This window comes from Phragmites australis, chromosome 17, assembly GCF_958298935.1.
Source record: "Phragmites australis chromosome 17, lpPhrAust1.1, whole genome shotgun sequence".
In the NCBI taxonomy this organism is placed as follows: domain Eukaryota; kingdom Viridiplantae; phylum Streptophyta; class Magnoliopsida; order Poales; family Poaceae; genus Phragmites; species Phragmites australis.
The window spans coordinates 25264226-25284550 of NC_084937.1; the positions used below are offsets into that span (position 1 = coordinate 25264226).

Genomic DNA, 20325 nt, shown 5'->3' on the forward strand with positions numbered 1-20325 from the left:
GAGTTGTCTATGTGTCGCTGAGTATTTCTCGGCGTATCAACACCTGATTTTTTTAGCCTGCTAATTTAAGACGTGCAGCTCAGATTTTATCTAGATTCGTACTAGCAAAAAAAATCAAGTGTTATTGGGACTCCAACACCTGAATTTTTCATTTACACCAACAGTACTTGAATATTATATCTTTTACTGTAACTCAAATATATACTAACTATAACTCTAGTATGTAAACTGACTATAATTGAGGCGTAAACAGAAATTCAGGTGTTGGATGATCTAAAAACGCTCGAGTTTTCTTACCTCAAGTAGCCATCATCCCTGAGCGCCAATCTCGGCACACATCCGAGGCACCAAAAGTGAAGCGTTGAGAGGCCAAGAAACGCTCGAGTGTTTTTAGAACTACCATTTTTTCGGAGACCCAACTCATTAACCTTCGGTAGGATCGGGGGCGGATCCACCACCGGGACGGGGTCGGGCGGTCGCCAGAGGTGCCCGGCGGCGGAATCCCTGCCCACAATGTCACATCATCACACAAATTTCGCGATTCCTTGGCCCTCCGCCCCTCCTGGTGCCGGACACCGGATTACCGGAGGCTTGGTCGCTCGAGGTCGGGGACAGGGAGTGAGACCTTGCCCGTCGAATCCGACCCTGCCGGCCGCGCCCCACCCCTGGAGTCGTCGGCGGCTCGAATCAGCGCCTGCCGCCTGGATCCGCCCCTCCTGAGCCCTGAGGTCGGCAACACGCAAACACCATCATCATTCATCAAGGTGCTTGCTTGTATCTCCCCTCTCGGATTGAGCCCTGAGGTCGGCAACACGTTAGCTGACCTGGCCTTGTCCTTGTGCAAATAATAGATGCCAATTAGGCTCTTCAAATCTTGTTTATTACATTTTTATTTACATGGTTTCACCTTCTTCCTATTTGCATCCACCGGTAGATAATGTGGTTGGTTTGAGCCGTATGATTTAAAACTCTGCCATTCGTGAGGAGTGTGGAGGGAGAGTGTCATGGACACTATGCTAGACTGTAGAATGCAAATGCTGAAGCTCAAATGCAGAAAATCACATTTCTTCCTATTTATTGAATGTCTCAATGTCCGAATGCTAATTGATTGTTAAATTTTCAATTGCCCGTTTGTGTTTATGTATAGTATTTGGTAACACTCTTACAATATCACGACGGATTTGCACAATAAGATATGCTACTCCAAAAATTTATGAAGCCGAAGTTATGGATACAATAGGGTGGTTTGGATTTTGAAGCTGGAGACCTGTCATACATGTTCAGAAACATGTTCAGCTTCATGATTTTTGGGACCTTGTTGGGCTGGCATTCAAGCTTTGTTAGTGGGCTGAGGGAGGGTGGCAGGCCCAGAAGCCCAATCGCGTTTTCAATATCATCGAGATGCGACCACACCACCGGAAGGATGTGGACGCCATTCCTCTGTCATCCCACGGCAACGCCATGGCGTCCCCTCCGCTCGCGGCGGCCCGGACACACTCGCCACCAGTGCCCAAGCTGCACCTGCCGCCGTGCGTCCCTTCTCGTCGGACGGCTGCGGCTACGCGATGGGAGCCCGTGCGCAAGCGAGTCAGAGCAACTCAAGGCGGTGGCGGCTCGGCCTCGGCGGCGACGGAGGAGCAGGAGGAGAGGAAGCGGTGCCTGAGGTGCGGCGGTATGTACCTGGACGAAGAGAACCACCCCGCCGCCTGCGCCTTCCACGGCCACGTCACAGGTATCCTCTCCGCTGGACTCTGGAAGCGTTGCCAGAAAAAACGAAGAAGAAACCCATATGCCACAGTGTGGAGGCCCATTGATTTGAGAGTGAGAGCCGAGACGTGTTTGCTTGCGTTGCAGGCGAGAAGGGGCTGTTCTCGCTGTCGCCACCGCACCAGGGGATCGACGGCGAGTGGAGCGACAAGAGCGGGGTCATCGTGTACCGGTGGAACGACGAAGGGAGCCGACCCAACACCGGCCGCGCCAACTGGAAGAAGCGGTGGAGCTGCTGCCAGGAGCGCGACGAGCACGCGCCGCCGTGCCAACGCGGGTGGCACGTCTCCTACGACGACGGCTACACCCTCTTCTAGGCTGGTACTGTATCGCAGACGCCTATCAAACATTTTATGGACTCGTCAGTCGGGAAAAAATGTAGAACTTCATGCAGGTCAAGTGGTGACGGGTGATAAATTTTCGGTCTAGAAGTAATATGGCTTCGCTTGACGACGACCTCCTCTTTCTACTTGCGTGCAATGGCCGAAATCTTTCCTAGGCCCAGGGCCCAGGCTAGAAAGAAAGACTTCGGCGAGTCAGGTTTAATTCCCAACGTAATGCGAATATTCCTTTCCCCTCCTCCTGCTCCACCTTCCGACACCCCACGGCTGCATGACTCAAAGATCCCCGCTTCCATTCCTAAAGTTGCTGTCGCAACTTCCTCCACGGCTCCGCCCTGGCCATCGCTCTCGCCAGCTCCTCTCGTCCTTCCCCTCCGGTCTTGCCGCCTGCGAACACGCCAACACGGCATGGTGGTCTCCTACACGCAGGAGCACGTGTACCACCACCCCTGGCACCGCGTCACCGCCGCGGCGTGGCGCAAGTTCACGGACCCTGCCGCGCGCGCCGCCGCGCTCTGCCACATCATCGATGTGCACACGCTGTCCCGCGACGTCGACCCGCGCTCGGGGCACCTCCGCGCCGTTCGCGCCATCGCGGGGCGTGCCCCGCCGATCCCGTTCCTCCTCCGCCGCCTCGCTTCAGCCGGCGCGGGCGACGTGGTGCTCTGCGTCGAGAGTACAGACGTGGACGCGCCCGCGCGCGACATGCGGGTGGTCTCCCGCAACGCCAGCCTCCGGGGGCTTGTGGACGTGGAGGAGCGGTGCAGCTACGCGCCCCACCCAGTGCGGCCGGACGAATGGACGCTGTTCCGGCAGGAGACAACCATCCGGTGCGCGCCGCTGGCCGCCGTGGCGGCCAAGGTGGCCGAGCTTGTGGAGCGGCGCTGCGCGGAGAGGTTCGCCCAGAATGCGGCCAAGGGGCGGGAGGTCGTGGAGAGGATCTGCGATGATCTCGCAGAGCAGGACTCGCTTCAGTGACCGAGGTAGAAGCGGAGTGTTGATGAAGCGCGGTTCTTGCGAATGCTGATGCTTGTCAGTGTGCGTGTGCAGATTTGGTAATATGTGAATACTCCGCGTGAGTAAGAAGTGAAAATTTCGACATATCTTCGCGTGTGCGTATCTTCGCCTGCTCTGTACAGGCGAAGCAGATGACTGAAGAACAACATTGTGTTTTTGGACGCTGAAGTGCTGAACAGTAGTTATTCTTTGCACAATTCGAACAATTTCGAGACTAAATTTACGAGTGAAGGACAGCAAAAGCTGCAGTCTCAAAACCTGAAAAAAAATATCTGAACTTCAAGCCTGATCTGAAGCAGCACCAGCAGTCGCCGCCAGCATACAGTTCGTGATTCCAGGTATCCCGGATAGTTATCTACTATCCGCCTGAACCATCTGACTGATCTGCTGCTGGTAGCCTGTACAATTGGGTGATGTGTCACAGAGCTAGTACTACAAATAATATCTCGCCGGATCTTGCCTTCTTGGCTCTCATGCTCCCGAGTCCCGACCTGAGGATTGTTCGTCGATAAAGACAGCCTAAAACGTACGCTATCTTTGTAGCGATCTAGCTGGCTGCTTGACCTGTCATATCACTCGAACTGTGCTCGAGCTCACCCTTCCGAGCAGAGAGAGGACCCTCTGCCTGCGATAAGTGTATTTTCTCTTCTTCTCAGTTCAATTATTTATAAAATTTATTTTTTAAAAACAAATTTTATAAGATCTTATTAAAAAAAACTCTCTTTTCTATAATAACAAGTGTCCAATTTCTATCTACTTCTTAGCCTACCTATTAGACCAGCCTTGCATTTTCTGGTGCGCTACGCAGCTCGCAGTTCCGTAGCTGCAGGCCGGCCGACCGATCCGATGTCGGCAGCGCGCGCAGTCAACCGTGCGACCGTGATCGCGACTGTCTTCCAACCTCTGCGGTTAGCTAGCTGAGCTCTGCTGGCTGCTGGCCTACCTCGCGCGTGGTCTGATCACAGCCATACTATCCGCACGAAATAGCTGGGGTCTCGTGTTCGGGGATGCCAGTTGCGCGACGCGAGCTGGGGGAAAGCTGCTGCTCTTCCTGTACGTCTTTTCTCCCGCGAGGAGGGCATCTGCCTATCCCGATCGGCGATCGCTCTCGCACGCACTGCCTGTCCGTCGCAGATTGGCCACCTTGTATTTTTCTTTTCTGTTCGATTGGCCCACATGCAGCTAAACTTGCTAATGGTGTGAAATCGAGCCAAACCCACCCCAAACCATTCAAACCTTAGCCTACTTCCGAAACCAACACAGCCCACATACTTTGCTGTTCCCCCAAACCGATCCAGCCCACTTAGCTTTCTCCACCCAAGCCGAACCAAACCAATTCAGATCTCGGTTCCAATCCGATTCTTCAACCCAGTTTCAAACCATTGTTGTGTCTCTGAATAATGTCTGGCGAGGTAAGTATAGTGCTAAACTAACAAGGACACAGGAGGATATGATCTCGGTCAAAACGAGTGACACACGTGAGAAAACGAGATCTCAAATCATAAAAGATGGAGAAATCATATAACTTTTTTAAACTAAAAAACTTAAATATATGAAAGGAAATTAAAATTATAGTGCTCAGCAAGAGCAGGGAAATAGGATTATTGCACTTACTAGTTTGGTGAGAACATGTCCCATGATTTGTATAATTTTTTATTTTTCCGCTCACAATCTAGCAAATCTCCCTTATTGACTATAGAATTTAGTATAGCTCGAGAAGACGACCTCAATCTTCAGAAGATGCTCAACAAGTTGCCTGCATATGTGGCATTTGTTGGTCTAAAATCTTAAGAGTTGAGCACACTCCTGTTTAAGCCCACACTAAACCACCCCAAGCCGTTTTAATTAGGAACCCAGACGGAACCAATCCATTTACAGCCTCAGTCCACTCTCACTCCAACCAAAACTTACCCAAAATAAAACCCAAACCTTTAGCAGTCTTACGTGCAGCTGGAGCTAGCCGCATGCACCGAACAGAAGATGGCATATTGGCCGGGGCCATGAGTTTCCCATGTCGACACGCAAATTGGGTCGGAGAAGAAGTCACATGATTTACTATTCCCGCGTCTTTTAGCGACCTGGTGCTAGTGTCAGAGGGGTGGTATGTAGACAGTGAGATGGACAGGGGAGGGGAGGGGAATGGTCGTGCTAATCCGGACAGCTCAGCGTCCGAAAGCACGCCATGCGCGGCGGGCTGAGCTTTATTTTATTTTATTTTTATTTTCTATTTCACTTTGACGTAAAGAGCTTGATTTTTGTTGTAAATAATAGCATGTGCTGTATTAGGCAGTTATATCCTATAGAGGCACCGGTTGGGATTTCAACGGTTGAAACCTGTTTTTTTTTTAAATATATATATAAATTACACACTCTACGACATCAATGTACACAAGTCTTTTACTATCTTCAATTTCTCTCCACTGTTTTCTCTACTCTTAATACGTTATCAGCTATGTCGTTTCATGCGGTGAGTCACCGCGCGAGCCACCGCCGGTCCCAATAGCGCCTCTGCACACACGCTTCGACGGGCTACTCTGCGCCAAAAGCCCTACTCCCAGAGAGGGTGTGCCAACCTACCACGACATCATCATCACTCGACGGCACCTAGCCGTCCTGACGGTGGCGCCCTACACAGTCCCTTCAGCAGCGGCCTTCCATGGCCACACCAAATCCGGCGGCACGTTGATTGGCTGGAGGCGACGTCCAGCCGCCACCTGGCGGCTCCTCGCCCGCTTGATGGTGACGCACCTCCACCTATCGATGGCGCATGATGCGCCCCTTCGCTCTCCGAGGCCTCCTCGCCGTCCGCACTCCGACGTAACCGCACTCAGGCAGACTCCTTCAACACCTCCTCGGGTTGCGGTCGCGCCCTTTGGCGTCACCACCCATCCACCTGTCCCTCACCCCTCCGGACGCACCACTCTTGGTGGCAACCAACTCTCATGGCCAGGCGATGACGTCTTTGACGTGGTGGCAGCGTCGTGACCCGGCCATCTAGCAGCGGCTGCGCTCTATGAGGGAGGTCGAGCGTCCAACCCTAATCCGCCGCTCCTTCCTCTTATATATGGGGTGAGGTGGGAGAGCCCGCTGGGCCGAGTGGGCTGGAAAGGTCGCCTGGGCTGCAACCTAGGTTGGCTTAGCCCACTCGGGTATGCTATTTAGTTATGTAAAGTTGTATTCTAGACATTATTTTTCTGGAAAAGATGTAATATTTAATGTGCTTGCTATTAAGTATTTCCTATAACATGCAGTTGAATTAACGATCGTGTTAATTTTGCAAATGATAATTTTCTTGCAGAATTACATATTAATTCAATTTAATTAAGCTCAAAGAGCTTTTATGCCTAAAAATACTTAATTCAAGCAGAATTAATACAAAATTAAGTGACTACCTCAACAAATATTGGTATAATACAATATGTGGATGTTATGAAGTCTATTGCAATATTTGCATATTATGCTCATAACAACGAATTACTCGCTCACTACTATACGGTCTACACTTTTTTTTTTACTACCATCAAAATGTTAAACTATTACTATACAATTTACACTATTTTTAGTGACAACCGTCGAAGAATTAAATCACTATATTTGCGATATACACTATATTTTATAAATTGTACACTCCTGTCACATCCATGTATATAAGTCTATTACTATCTTCAATTCCTCTCTACTGTTTTATCGGGGGCCTTGGGACAGAACGTGCGGTGGGGCGGCGCCGACGTCGACGGCTTCCAAGTCACTGCAGGCTGCAGCCCCACAGCGTACGCCAACAAAACCCGCGACGGCCCGCCGATGGTTGGTTTCGGCTGGTTTCTCTCCGTTTCTTGCTCACATCCTTCGGCGGCTGCGCGTCTCCCATGGTCAGCCCGGGCGGCTACTGACCCGTCCAGCGGCACCCAATCCAACCTAACCCACCCGCACACGGCCCCTCCGTGCGACCGCGTCCTAAAACATTCTGACCATTCTACCCCTCGCCGTCCACCCAGCCTACCGATCCGAACCCAACCGTGGCCCGCAGCGCGCCACGTCCACGCGTCGCATGTTGCTCACGTTCCTTTGCCGTTCGCGGGAGAACCAGGTGGACAGCCAGAACCGGGAGGCAGGGGCAGCGTCGGCAATTTGACACGCTCCGCTCCGCGCCGCGCCGGGCCGGGCCGGGAATAACACGCGGGCAGGTGGCTGTTGCCCTTTGCCGCTGCGCTTGCGCGTCCGCGTCCGCGTCCGCGTCCCCGTCTCCTCCCCGATAAAAAGCCGTCGTCTCTCGTCCATTCCTCGCTCGCCGATCAAACGCACCTCCCAATTTGCTCCGTCTCCGGTCCTCCTGCGAAACGCTCCCGCACCACCACTCACGCAAGGGTTGTCCAGGTTCTTGCTAGCTAGACGGATGGCGCAGCGCGACAAGAAGGAGGAGCCCACGGAGCTCCGCGCGCCGGAGATCACGCTGTGCGCGAACAACTGCGGCTTCCCCGGGAACCCGGCCACGCAGAACCTGTGCCAGAGCTGCTTCTTGGCAGCCACAGCGTCGATGTCGTCGCCGTCGTCACCTACCTCTTCGTCTTCTTCTTCTGCGCAGGCGGCGGTGTCGCAGCCGAGGCCGGCGCTGGTGGACGCGCCGATGGAGCTGGCCTCTCCGGCTGCTGCCGTTGAACGGCCGGCGGCGGAGGTGAAGGTGTCGAGGACGTCGGTGAACCGGTGCTCCAGCTGCCGGAAGCGGGTGGGGCTGATGGGGTTCCGTTGCCGGTGCAACGAGCTGTTCTGCGGCGAGCACCGGTACTCGGACCGCCACGGCTGCAGCTACGACTACAAGGGCGCCGCCAGGGACGCCATCGCCAGGGAGAACCCGGTGGTGCGCGCCGCTAAGATCGTTAGGTTTTGAGACGGAGAGAAATTCCAGAGGGGAAGAAAACAAGGAAGAAAGTGAAAAAAAAGGAAAGGTGTGGGGTATTATTATGCTGTTCTTGAAAGTGTTTGGTTTTAATCTCCTTTTTTTAATTTTTCTAATGGAAATGGGAGGGAAAGAGGTGGAAAAAGAATAGTGTAATAATGGAGGTCGCTGGGGGAAACGAAGAACAAAATGGATTGGGTGTATTTTTCACACACAACTTTGTGCAAAACTATTTTCCATTTCTCTATATTTTTCGTAGAAATTCCAAAAAACACCGGTATGATGATTGCTCAATCATTCAAGCTTATGAATTAATAGCTTTATGAGCATCAATCAGTTGATCTATGCCGATTCCGTATTTCTCTCTCTTCAACTTCCACGTTTCTCCCCGAGAAGAAAGCCTTTTCTGCAGCAGAATCATAAGCCTGGCGGGCCCACTTGCTCCACAATGGAATCGCATTATCGCGCCGCGGTCGATCGGCGCCATCTCGGGGGCCGTCACCCGCCGCCCGTGTCACGCGCGCGTCGGCGGTCGCTGTCGTGGACGCCACATGGCTCGACCGCAGTGGAGACGCACGCCGGCCTCCTTCCTCCCTCCGGCTCGCCTCCTCTCCGCTCGTGATGGCCGGCCGGTCGACTCGTCTTCTTCCTCGCAGGCTCGCAGTTGCCATCGCCCTCCCGAGTCCAGATCGGCGGCTGACTGCCTCAAAAAAAGAAAAAAGATCGGCGGCTGACTTGTTCTTCGCTGGCCACCCGTCCTTAATTAATCTTGCTGTGCCATGTGATAGTAAACTATTGGTGATGGTTGGCGAGTTGCGTTTCTAGTCGAGAGGTTGCTTAGAGCATCTCAAGAATCCTCCAACCTTACTTTCAATAATTAAATTTAGAGATTTTATTTTTAAAAATCATCTCCAATAAATATCACATATAATTTTAAATATTTAGAGACTCTCAGTATCATTCTTCATTCTCCTTGAAGTAGAAAACCAGTTAGACTAACGATCCCATTGTACCCACCCACTTGGGTGCAACTGCCCGTGCCTTGGCTGCTGTTCTGTTCACTCGTCACCGTTTGTTGTCCCTACTTACCTGTTCGTTGCCGTTCGTCGTCTATCCGTTCGGCCTTTGCCCTCCAAAGAAGACCACGACGACGAGGAGCGCGAGAGGGATGCACAAAGTGACCTCATCGGCCATGAGGAGCGCCAGGGCGGAGCTAAGGTTGTGCCCAATGACGTTGATGCTGAGCTCCTCGCCGGGACCTCGGCCAAGAGGCTCTTCGTCTTCTATCTTGTCAAGCTCAAGAACCCCGTGCCACCTTGGGCTTTTTCGCTCCCCTGTTCGGGTCGTCACTGCTCTCTCCGTCAAGGGCCACCAACGAGGTGCGGAGGTTCTCAGCCCACTCAAGGCAGGTGGCTGTGCAGCACAACACGATGGCGATGTCTTGGTGGGCCATGCGGGTGACCTCTCGCTCGGACTCGCATACGGCCTCCGCCCCTGCTGAGTGTTGCTCTGTTTGCTCGTGAAAAGAAAAGTGGAGAGAGAAAGAGAAAAGATACATATGACAGGTGAGGTTCACCTATCGGTGACATATAAGAATAAATATTGAAAATGGGATAATAGGAGTTTATTGGAGAGAAATGAGATTTATGGAGTAAATATTATTGAAAAGACTCCCTATACGAGTATATATGGGCGAGTTTTAAAAAGTCTCTTAAAGATGCTCTTATTTAGGCTGCTTGATAAATTAGCTAGTTGTTTATTTAATTATTATTAAGGGTGATACTAAAATACAAATGGGTGTTTTTAGTTTTTTTCTTCCGACAGTGGTTATATTCAGCTGCCCATAACATCTTTAACCTCCTGACGACTCCCCCTCACTCTCATCCGCCCTTCAATCAAGTTCATATGCTTGTTCCTATCATCCACCCTCCTCCACCTATTTGTGACGGTGCTACTGGATGTTGTGCTAACTCAAAATACTTACCTCCCCGCTTTAACACTAGCCTATCGATTATTCTCTGTCATCCGTGGCCGGTAGGGCCTCCACTGTCTCACCAAACAGATCTCCTTTCTGAGGATCTCTTCTAAACTAACAAATCAACCCCTCTCTAAATCTCTACCGGCGTTGCCTGATGGATGCATATCGTTGACAGCAGAGGTACTAGAGGGATAATGAACGCTACACTTGTAGGCTTGGCGTTTATGCGTCACAGCATGGTGATGTGTCGCATCCCACTGCACCTTTCCAAAGAGCAGAGAGCACGGAACAACACGTAGCAATTCGTTCGAGAAGAATCCAGGCCCAGTTGTACAAGTCAAATGTTTCCTGCCGGCATTGGGCGACTCGAGTAACCCAACCTAGCAACGACAGCCCAGAAAAGTGAAAATTCGCGCGGAACAGCCCAATGCCGGCAGGGTACCTATGTAGCCCATAAGAATCTGCCGCGTGGGAGCCCATGAAATTCTCCCGAGGAGGTCTCAGCAGCCCGTGGACTGCCGGGCGCGGCCGCGGATACCTTGGGAATGCCGGCGCGCACGTTTGGGCGGCCCAATTCGTCCATCGATTCCTATGGTCTGCGCGAGTGAGCAAACAAGCCCATTTCTACCGAAGAAACGCTGGCGTGGACCATGGGCCGCGCGGCTTCACGGCCCGACAGGAGATAGGAGAGATGCGAGCTGCGAACCGTGCGAAATGTTGCCCGGTTGAAAGCATGCACTCTGAACTCTGAAACCCGAAACACTATTTCAGTTAGCTTTGAGTTTCTAGCCACTCCTTGTTCGCAGCGCCGAAGGTCAAAGGAGGGACCTACTGATTAGGCCCCCCTACCCTAATTCATCATCAGCTGCTCATCACAAAGCAAGGAGAAGACAAGAGATCAAAAGCTCTCTTGTTATGTACCGGACGCCGGCCTTTCCTACCTCCCCTGTCCCTGTCCCCCCTTTGCACGGCCAGGAACCGCTTCACAACTACCCGAATCATGCTCAAAAATGGTGGCGGCACTAGCTCCTCCGCTCTAGAAAGCTTGCAGTTGCAGTGTAATGGCCGACCAAGCCGGCTGTAGAAAAGGAGCGAGGAGTTTCTCTTCGATTCCTCCTCTGCTCCGCCCCTCGCGCTGGTGGGCTAGCATTCTAGCATGTTGGCAACTCGCCATCTCGCTTTACGACTTGAGCACATTCCACTTGCGAATTGTTAATGCCAGGGCTAGCTCCTCCAGTGATCAGTTGGTACTTGGTAGCAGGTACTCAACACAGAAACAAGAACATGCCGAAGCGCCAAGTGAGCTTCAGAGCTTCAGTGATGGCGTAGCCATCTGGATTCTGAAACTACAGTTTAATTTCCTTCACCGAAGAGAGTGTGGGGGTGGCTGCAACGCGCTTGCTATTTAGCAATCAACATGAAGCAGTAATAACGTGATTCGGGAGTCCTGCAGCTGCGTGACACGCACAAACACGCCATGCTTAATCACGTTCGCCAACCCTGCTTCGTGTACTCACTGTTTCAGGAACGGAACAAAGAAGGTTTCGGCTCATCAGGGACAACGGCAACCACCTAACGAGGTCTAGCCTTGACCAAACCGGGGCCTGATCCTGCACGAATTAATGGTCCCTCTTAGCCATGCTCCAGTGCTCTCTATTCTATCGTCTCAATTTTAACATGCTAATCGAATATATAAGGAACCATACGAATACAAATACTAATCGACTTAATCTACTAGAGATATGAAAGAAACTAGATCGGACAGCAAGTGATTCTATTATCCTAATAATATTGTCGTACAAGCGATACTCTCTAACATATATGAAGCTTGGTTGTAGATTGAAATGTAAGGATGCAACTAGAAAACTTAGTACAGTTTCTTGGTTTCTAATGAATAATATGTGTAGCTAAGGCTGACCAGCGCCCTTAAATTCAGGCTGGGCTCCATGAACAAGTCCCCAGAAGAGACAGAAATGGGATAATATGCTCCCCATCCAAATCGACACTCATTGGCAATCAAACATCCCCTCAAAAGAGAACAAAAATAGTCGAGTAGATGGCACTTAACTTCAAGATAACTCCACACAAGGTTTTCAGACAAGTACACCTTTGTACTACGAACAACCCAGTAATACTAATATATGCAGCAGTGGCCCCTCTCGATGATTGAATCCATTTTTCTTTTGATTAAGAAACTTGGCTGAAAATTTGCCTCCCCCAACCTGGCCATTTCAACCTGTTGCAACTTGGTGCTAGATTTCAGGCAATTTTGGTTGTCTTCTGTTCATGATAAATAGATAGGGCCTGCATTGCACTGTCTTTTCTTGGGCAAACGAGCATTTTTTTTTCTGAAATAATAAGAAATTAGTGCCTTATTTATCACATGACAGATTCACATCTTAATATATGTACACACTGTTACTGATATACTGTGGCACTGTGGTGGTTATAGTACATACAGGCACTCTGGCATGGCAGCTAAAATTAGTTAGTCACAACATAGACCTGAATCATTGATCTGGGGCCTATTTTCTGCAACAAGAGATCGATCATACTGAACAGTGCCCTATGCCACAAGTGCTCGTACTGAATAATAAAGGGGAAAAATGTAAAAATAAATCTTCATGCAAAAAAAGAAAAAGAAAACGTTCTATGAGAGAAGTATCAAGTTGAATTGGGGTCCATTTGACAGGTTTGAAGCAAAGGCCAACATGGTTTGGTCGCTGCATGTTGCAACCGCACTCGAGCAGCTGGAGACAGGAGCCAAATACACTAGCTAATTAAATCGCTCGAGGGGCAGAGGCAGTAATAGAGGCCCCATCAGCACTGTAATTAGGTGGCGCTTAAGCATAGTGTCAACTTCAACTCTGATTTTGGCCACAGAGTGCATACTCAAGTCTCATCTCAAAAAGTAGTACATAAATAGAAAAGCAAGCAAACCATGAATTAAACATCACATTAAACAATGTTAGTGCTGAATTGCTGATTCACTAGAGACCAAGAGGGGGAAATGTGTTGGTTTTTATTTCTTGATTTATGAGAAGCCATACTGAGATAGTGCCATGATTTAGTATTTATGATGACTAATTGATATTATGCAGTTTGGAGTTTGAGTTGACATGTGGGATTTTAGGATTGCATGAGCATGTCTATTTGTTGCAATTCATGTTTTTGTATGGAATGGCTTATGGTGCATGTAGGTATATGTAGGTGCATGTAATGTATGGAGATGGTTATATGACTGACCGGAGTTAATAAAAGGTGATGGATGCTATATTGTGGAATTGGAGAAATATGCTTTCTTGTCCCATGATGTGTAAGTCAATAGAGTCAACACGACGGTCAATGGTGAGAGGATCAAGACTAAGGCGGATGTTTAGGATCAAACTATCAGGATGCCGAGTGAAGTCATAGGTGATCCACACAACACACATGGAGAGGTCAAGAAGCACCAGATGGTTGATCAAGATGGCAGGTTGACACGTCAAAGACGATTAGGGTCGGTGCAAGTGATGAGGTTGTCAGTGAGAGTGGAAGCGGGAGAGACACGCCAACATGGAGGATCACGGGACGAGGTGACACACTTCAAGAATGAGAAGACTCTCTTCGGGTGGAAGCAAGCGTGAAGTCAAGCTTTTAGAAGCGTTCATGACGGTTTGGTCTCAAAATCACAGGCGATTGATAGTTGTGCTCATGGCAACGTTGCAAAGCTTACGTTCGGGCAAAGGGAAAAGAGTTGGATGAAAATGCCCCTATGTAAGTGCCGACAATTAGTAAAGCCAATTATCTAATACTTATTTAAAGTAGGGATACTTGTTCACAGGCCAGTTGTGTGTATCGAAGAGGAGGACATGGTATTTTATATAGATTCGGGCATTCCTTAGGATAATAGCCATACATGTTGTGCTGTCATGATTAATATTAGGAAAAGACAATTACAATGGGGGTATGTCTAGATCTACTCCAATGAATCTTGGTGAGTTCTCTCATGTTCTAGATCTTGAAGCTTTTGTCGGATGAATCTAATTGTGACTTGAATCTGCTGTGGATCTCAATGAGTTATTTTTGCTTCTATCAGACCCCTCACTCTGACGTACCCTTTCCTTATATAGTCGGGATGGGAGGCGTATTGTACACGGATTCTTGAGCATAACATTCTTGGATTGTGTTATCTGAATGATTCTTTCCTAATCCGAGAATAGTTTTCGTGTGGAACACGAAGAACTACCTAAAATATCCGCACATGCCTTATTTACCTTACGGTGGTTATTAAACCTACCGTACAAGGTAACAGATACATGTACGATGGTACTCTATTCTCAAGATATATCGTATTTCTAGTAAATTCTTAATTATCAAATTCTCATCAGGAAGGGCACGTGTGTAAGTTAATGTAGGGGCATTCTGGGAACATCAAAATGTCCAAGAGGATAAGGTGAGAGGGTTGATTATGCTGCCCCTTGAGGCCTCCATTTTTGTGGTGTGGAGTTAGGGTTTGAGAGAGGCAAGGAAGAAGAGGAAGAGAGGAGATGACTTTTTGTAGATGAGCTTGTTGTCATCCTAGGCTTGGTGTTGGATCCCACCTTTAGGTCTCTCTGTGCAAGCAGTATCAGTCCCTGGATCAGTAGCTGATACGCACAATTTCAACAGAAATGGATATCACAGACATACTTCGAAAATTACCTGAATTAAAGACTTACGCTACAGCGGAACTCAATGGGTAAACCCACGCCCTACATGCAACTTGGGTGTGGACGAAACCTTAGTCTTCTACTTTTCATAGCCATCGGTGCAATCTTTCTCATGATCTTTAACCGAATTTCAACAAAGCAAGGGTGAGTACATAAGGTACTCATTAAGTCCTACCTTAAGGGGAATAAATAGATGCATAAGGGTAGAACAAGGATAAGGCTATAGGGTTTTTAGGTTTTGCGGAAAGCAGTTTTTGATGTAGGGGTTCAATTTGCAAAGACCTTTTCAAAGTAGTTGAGGAAACCATAGTTGAGTTTATTATTATGGGGTCGTTGGCCCTGGGGGAGATGCAATCTGTCTCGCCAGCTCCCAAATTTTATAGTTGGTGCACACTGCATCCCTACCTACTCAAGGCTCAAAGCCTGCATTTTCAAAACACTGGCACACTGCCCACTCACATATCAAGGAATACGCATACCATAGAGCTAATCATTAAAGCCACTGTAGTGTCGCTCATGACTGTGGGCACGGCTATTTGAATAGATTTTCACTCTGTAGAGGTGTACAACTTTACCCACATGATATGCCCAACCTCCAATTGGGATCAGCAGTGGAGCGGCATAATGAGGCTACTCGCTAATCGAACCTTCCGAATTCCCATCTACGGGAAATCCATGACCAGGGGCTTTTGGCTTTCAAGTCAGCCGCTCAGGACTAGGGCCTCTTAGGGCTTATACGGAATGTAATAACCTCTAGCTGTACCTTAAGCCTCCCAATGGACGACTCGAGTCTTCTCCTAGCTCCCGCTGTAACGCTTACCTTCAGGCGGTCCTTCAGAAAGGGCGAAAGGTGAGTTGCCAAACCCTTTACCCATTCTTAGCGACATGTGGTTGTACAGATGGTCGCTAGGTGAGATGTCAAAATGAACTGGTCCTTGTGCGATCGAGGTGAGTGTCTCCCAATATCTTGCTCATCATACTCACCCCTGTCAAAACATCTTTAGGATTTATTTATTAACACACTCACACACTCACACCACCAAGTGCACACACCACATTTCACACCTTTTGAAAAAAAACATGATTTAGGTTATCATGGTGATTCTTTTCTTTAAACAGAGCAGTTCTAAGCATACTAGTAGGCAATCAATCATCCAAAAAATCAATATAGCTGATGTTGGGGGACCTTCTAGGGTTTCAACGGAATAAAGATAATCAATAACAAGGTATGACTATAACAAGCTAGGTCATAACCATCTCAGTATTTTAAATTAGAGTTAACAACTTAAGCATGCATATTACTATAATTTAAAACAAAGGCTCTATTGGTTGTGTTTGCAAACATGGGTGCAATATGATCAACGGTACAGGACTTGCCTTCGTTGTAGTCTTCGTCTGCTTCTTCTTAGTAGTCCGGTCCTCGGGGTATTCTTTGATCACTTATTCTTCTAATCTACGAAAGCGAACGTCGATAAGCGCTTGATCGAAAAATAACTACACGGATTTCTAACGAGGAACGAACACTAGGGAGAACGGGTCTAACGGCTCTAGAGGGGTAGGCTCCATTGCTATATATTGGGAAACTGAGGCATGAGATCTAAGTGATTACTCTACACTATTGAGTGCATGTGTGTCATATTCCCTAATTCATATTTAGTATTTAACCTAATAAACATGTATTTATTTATTAATTATTCTAATTAAGATACTATTTATCCTAAAGGACATTACTATTAATTATTATTTGCACAAATTAAACTAGCATAAACTAGGCACTAAGATTTGTTATATAGCCTAGGGCATGATTATCTAATTTATCTACATCTAAAACTACGATAAAACTAGCTGAAGAGCTAATTATAGGTTTTTAGCAATGCAAAAATGATTTAAACAAATTATTAAAAAATAATTAGATTAGCAAAATCATGAAATTTACATGATTGGATATATCTTGAATTTAGATGAATATTGATGGAAGAATCAACGGAAACGAAGCTAGGATGGAGGAGAAACGAGCTTTGGAAGATTTACTAGAAGATTAATTCAGAAAACGAAAAGGAATATTCCTTCAGCTCGGCCAGGCTCATTTTTGGGTCGGCTCGGTGAATGATCAGCTCGGGTTCATTTAAAAGGGCAGCTCGGCTCGGGGGGAAGATGGCTCACGGCTTGGCTCAACAGCTCAGCGACTCAGCTAAAGTGCAGAGCCCACATGTCAGCGTGAAGGGATAAGTGTCGGAGGGTGAACTCCTCAAGTGGGGATCCGGAGGGACCCCTTTGAGATTCGGCCAGGGGCATGATTCTGAACTCACCTTGTACGTGAAATAAATGGGAGTAAATGAGATGCATGTGGAGTGGATGATCGGATGCAGGAGGAAGTAAATGTTCAGGGGATTTTTAGACAGGTTCGGACCGCACTGAGCGTAATACCCTACTCCTGTGTGTATGCTATAAATGATCTGAAAATATCTCTCTGAGGATCTGCTGTGTTACAAGAATGTTTGTCTAAATTTAGAGCTTCGTGCTCCTTGCTCTTCGTCGACTTGTCTTCTGAGCTTGTTCAATGTGTTCCGTCCGATGTGTTCTGTCTATCCAAAACCAAGTCCTCCTTCTCCGGGGAGCCCGTCCCTCTTTTATACCTGTCGGGGCAGGTAGCGTACCCAAAAAGGGTGGTGCGAGTTCCAAGGCACCATAAATAGAAAAGCAACCATCATTGGCTGCATCTTGAGGTGACGGGAGGGTTGAAAACGCGCCCCCGTCCGGTCCTGTCGTCATCATCCCGTTTTTCAGTGGGCGCAGTGTGGAGGGCCCGCCAGGCAGCCACCGAGCAGCCCCGCGTGCCCGCCCGGTCAGAGCGCGCCTGACACACCGGCGCGGTAGGCGATATGCCTCGAGTCCTGCGATGTTATCTCGAGGCGCGTCGGATGACGCGCGATGGGACCCGCGCATTAAATGTCCCCACGCCTCTCTGCCAGACCGTGGCAGGGACTGACAGCAAGCGTGTGGGGAGTGGTTGGAAGTGACAGGCCACGCGCCCTCTTAAATGCAGCATCGGGCCTCTCACCAGTTGACACCTCACCGCTGAGCCCCTGTGGGGACCACCGGTGAAGGACTTTTCAGGCCATCCGGGAACTGTGAGTGCTCGGGGACTACTGTTCGCAGCCCCGAGCACTCTCTCCCGGATATGCCCTATCTTGGTCCTCGGGGAACTCGGGTGCTCGGGGACCACTGTTCACGGCCCCGAGCACTCTCTCCCGGAATTTGACTGCTCGGGTCCTCTGGGAACTTGGGTGCTCGGGGGCCACTGTTCACGGTCCTGAACACTCTCTCCTGGAACTGACTTCTCTTGTCAACGGGGAACTCGGGTGCTCGAAGACCACTGTTCATGGCCCCGAGCACCCTGTCCTGGAACTCGGGTGCTCGGGGACCACTGTGCATGGCCCCGAGCACCCTCTTTCGGGACTTGGTCTTCTCGGACCTCCGGGAGATAACCCCCAAGGGAGAGCGCCACGTGGCACTCTGCTGTTCTAGCCTCGGGACTCGGGGATCTCTGGTTCCCATGTCACCGACAATAAGGGATAGAGAGGCGGTGGTTATTCTGTGGCTTAGAACCGATCGAGAGGGAGAGAGGGATGAACAGAGGAGGAAGAAGATGGCCGACAGTGGCAGTCGGTGGCGAGCTGGGGCAGGAGAAGTTTCGGTGATCGGCAAAATGGAGCGAGGATGGCCTGATCTACACCATGGTGGAGGCAATTGAAGTAGTGACTAAGTTATGTGGCTCGAATTTGAAGATTTTGGGGCTTCTCGATTGGGGAAGAGAGAGGGAGAGGGAAGGGGAGGAGGAGAGGAGAAGGGAGCTCATCGTGAGAGGCGGTCGTCAACGAGGATGATGACCGGGGTGGTGGCAGGTTCAGTACGGACATGTTGTGCTCGGGTAAAGATGGGAAAAAGAGGAGGTGCTGCTTGAGGTGAAGAGGAACGGTAGGGGGGGCTCGCCTTCCTTTTATAGGCGACCGGTGAGGAGAGAAGTGGCGACCGAGGCGTGGGCCTGACATGGCACTGGAGTGGCGTCGTTACGAATCGTGGGACGTGCGTGCCGCACACGTCATGACGAGACGATGGGGTTGGTGATGACGGCGGCAGGGGCGTGGCTACAGTGCACGGCGAGGATGGCGGTGACGCAAGCGACACTGTATGATGGGACGGGATAGAGGATGGAGGTGAGAGAGAGAAGAAAAGTTTTTTTTTTGTTTTTGGAAAAAATCGGGTGTGACACTTGGAGTGTGCTAAAGATTGGTTGTAAACAACATCTATCCAAGTGTAATACATAGCTAAGTTCACCCATCCATATGCCTCCATGTATTTATTGTTCATCTCTTTGTTCTTGAGTTGATTTCTAGACTGTTTGCCTTCCCCTTCTTGTGTGTGGTCGAAAAACCTTCTCCATGGTGTAAGTGGTGTGAAATATTCTCTATTCTCATATCAACCCATACATCCAAGCAAGTTTGAGTTTGGTGAAGAAATTGCAAAATTTGCTTGGTTTGCTCGGTTTTGACCTCTTTTTGGTGATTTTCGTTTTCCTCCCTGTGCTGTAATTTTGAATGAATTCTTGTGAGTTTCCAAGGTGCTAGGACGTGTGAGAATACCTCTTGAATGATCTGGATCAATCCATCTCATGAGCATTAGAAATTTAGAATTCTTACACTTGTTCATCCCTCACTTTGGTTTCTGTGAAAATCGTGAACTTTGTGATGATTTCTTGATATTTTGGGATGAATCTTTTTACTGGGATTCGCCATGTCTATATTTTCCTTTGGTTCAAATTTTATTGGATTTGGAAGTTGTTGGATTGGATTCACCTTTTGAATCTCGATAGCGCGAGAGGGTTTTTGTTATGTTTTCAATGTGAAGTGCCAGGAGTCAAACCGTCAGAGCCGTGGTTAGACCACCACGGGTAGTAGTCAGACCGCCAAAGAGACAGATTTCAAATCTCTTTGTTCCCTTCATGATTGGATTGAACCAACCAAGCAATCAGACCACCAAGCTATTATGGTCAGACCGCAAATATTCAATGTGCTGAGATTTGATTTTTCCTCTTGCATTATTACTTCCACTTTACATCAAGGGGTCTCTAGCTTAGTTTCTAGGTTCAGTTGCTATGCTATGAGTATATAAACTTGTCTATGTTAAAGAAGAGACGTGATTGTGATAATTAAAAAACATCGTCCAAAAATTTAGTGAGGCTTGTATTCACTCCACCCCTCCCCGCTCTCTACTCGCCTTGTTGGGCTCTTCAATAAATTTTCAAGGTGGAGCCGTCGACAGCAATATACCTCGCGAATTTTGTCTTACATGCAAAGCTTTCGCGCGTTCTGTGAAAAAAATTGACAGATTTTGACTTCAGGTCAATCTCAGCCAGTGTCACCTCCATTGAAGAGGATGCATGTTTTTGTTGCATAGTTGGGCTAGTACATTCCACTGAACGTACTCCACTGAAGGATGATTTTGTTGTGTAGTTTTCAGGTTTGGCCTCTTCATTCCATTTGAGATTCGTCGAGAGCACGGTACGTGAACAAGAGAGCGAGGCACGAGCCGCATCCCCAAGCGAAATTCCAGGCACGACACGTCCCATCGAATCAT

The 20325-nt window shown here is 48.8% G+C and overlaps 3 protein-coding genes across 3 annotated transcripts; all 3 read left to right on the forward strand.

Annotated features, from left to right (window-relative positions):
* The first annotated feature begins 1400 nt into the window (after positions 1–1400).
* On the forward strand, positions 1401–2220 carry LOC133897741 (uncharacterized). The gene is made up of 2 exons (XM_062338559.1): positions 1401–1732; positions 1855–2220. The coding sequence occupies exons 1-2, from the start codon at positions 1402–1404 to the stop codon at positions 2082–2084; spliced, it is 561 nt and encodes a 186-aa protein (XP_062194543.1). The 5' UTR covers position 1401; the 3' UTR covers positions 2085–2220.
* On the forward strand, positions 2186–3742 carry LOC133897740 (uncharacterized). The gene is made up of 2 exons (XM_062338557.1): positions 2186–2321; positions 2413–3742. Exon 2 carries the CDS (start codon positions 2517–2519, stop codon positions 3084–3086), a length of 570 nt encoding a protein of 189 aa, XP_062194541.1. The 5' UTR covers positions 2186–2321; positions 2413–2516; the 3' UTR covers positions 3087–3742.
* Positions 3743–7357: 3615 nt separating this feature from the next.
* On the forward strand, positions 7358–8377 carry LOC133897185 (zinc finger A20 and AN1 domain-containing stress-associated protein 1-like). Its single transcript, XM_062337808.1, has one exon. It carries the CDS (start codon positions 7519–7521, stop codon positions 8008–8010), a length of 492 nt encoding a protein of 163 aa, XP_062193792.1. The 5' UTR covers positions 7358–7518; the 3' UTR covers positions 8011–8377.
* Positions 8378–20325: the final 11948 nt, after the last annotated feature.

Bases quoted from the DNA above. Each gene is read 5' to 3' on its own strand.
- LOC133897185 (XM_062337808.1), top strand. From the start codon at position 7,519: ATGGCGCAGCGCGACAAGAAGGAGGAGCCCACGGAGCTCCGCGCGCCG.
- LOC133897741 (XM_062338559.1), top strand. From the start codon at position 1,402: ATGCGACCACACCACCGGAAGGATGTGGACGCCATTCCTCTGTCATCC. The intron at 1,733-1,854 runs GTATCCTCTCCG...CTTGCGTTGCAG, and splicing joins CTTCCACGGCCACGTCACAG to GCGAGAAGGGGCTGTTCTCG.
- LOC133897740 (XM_062338557.1), top strand. From the start codon at position 2,517: ATGGTGGTCTCCTACACGCAGGAGCACGTGTACCACCACCCCTGGCAC.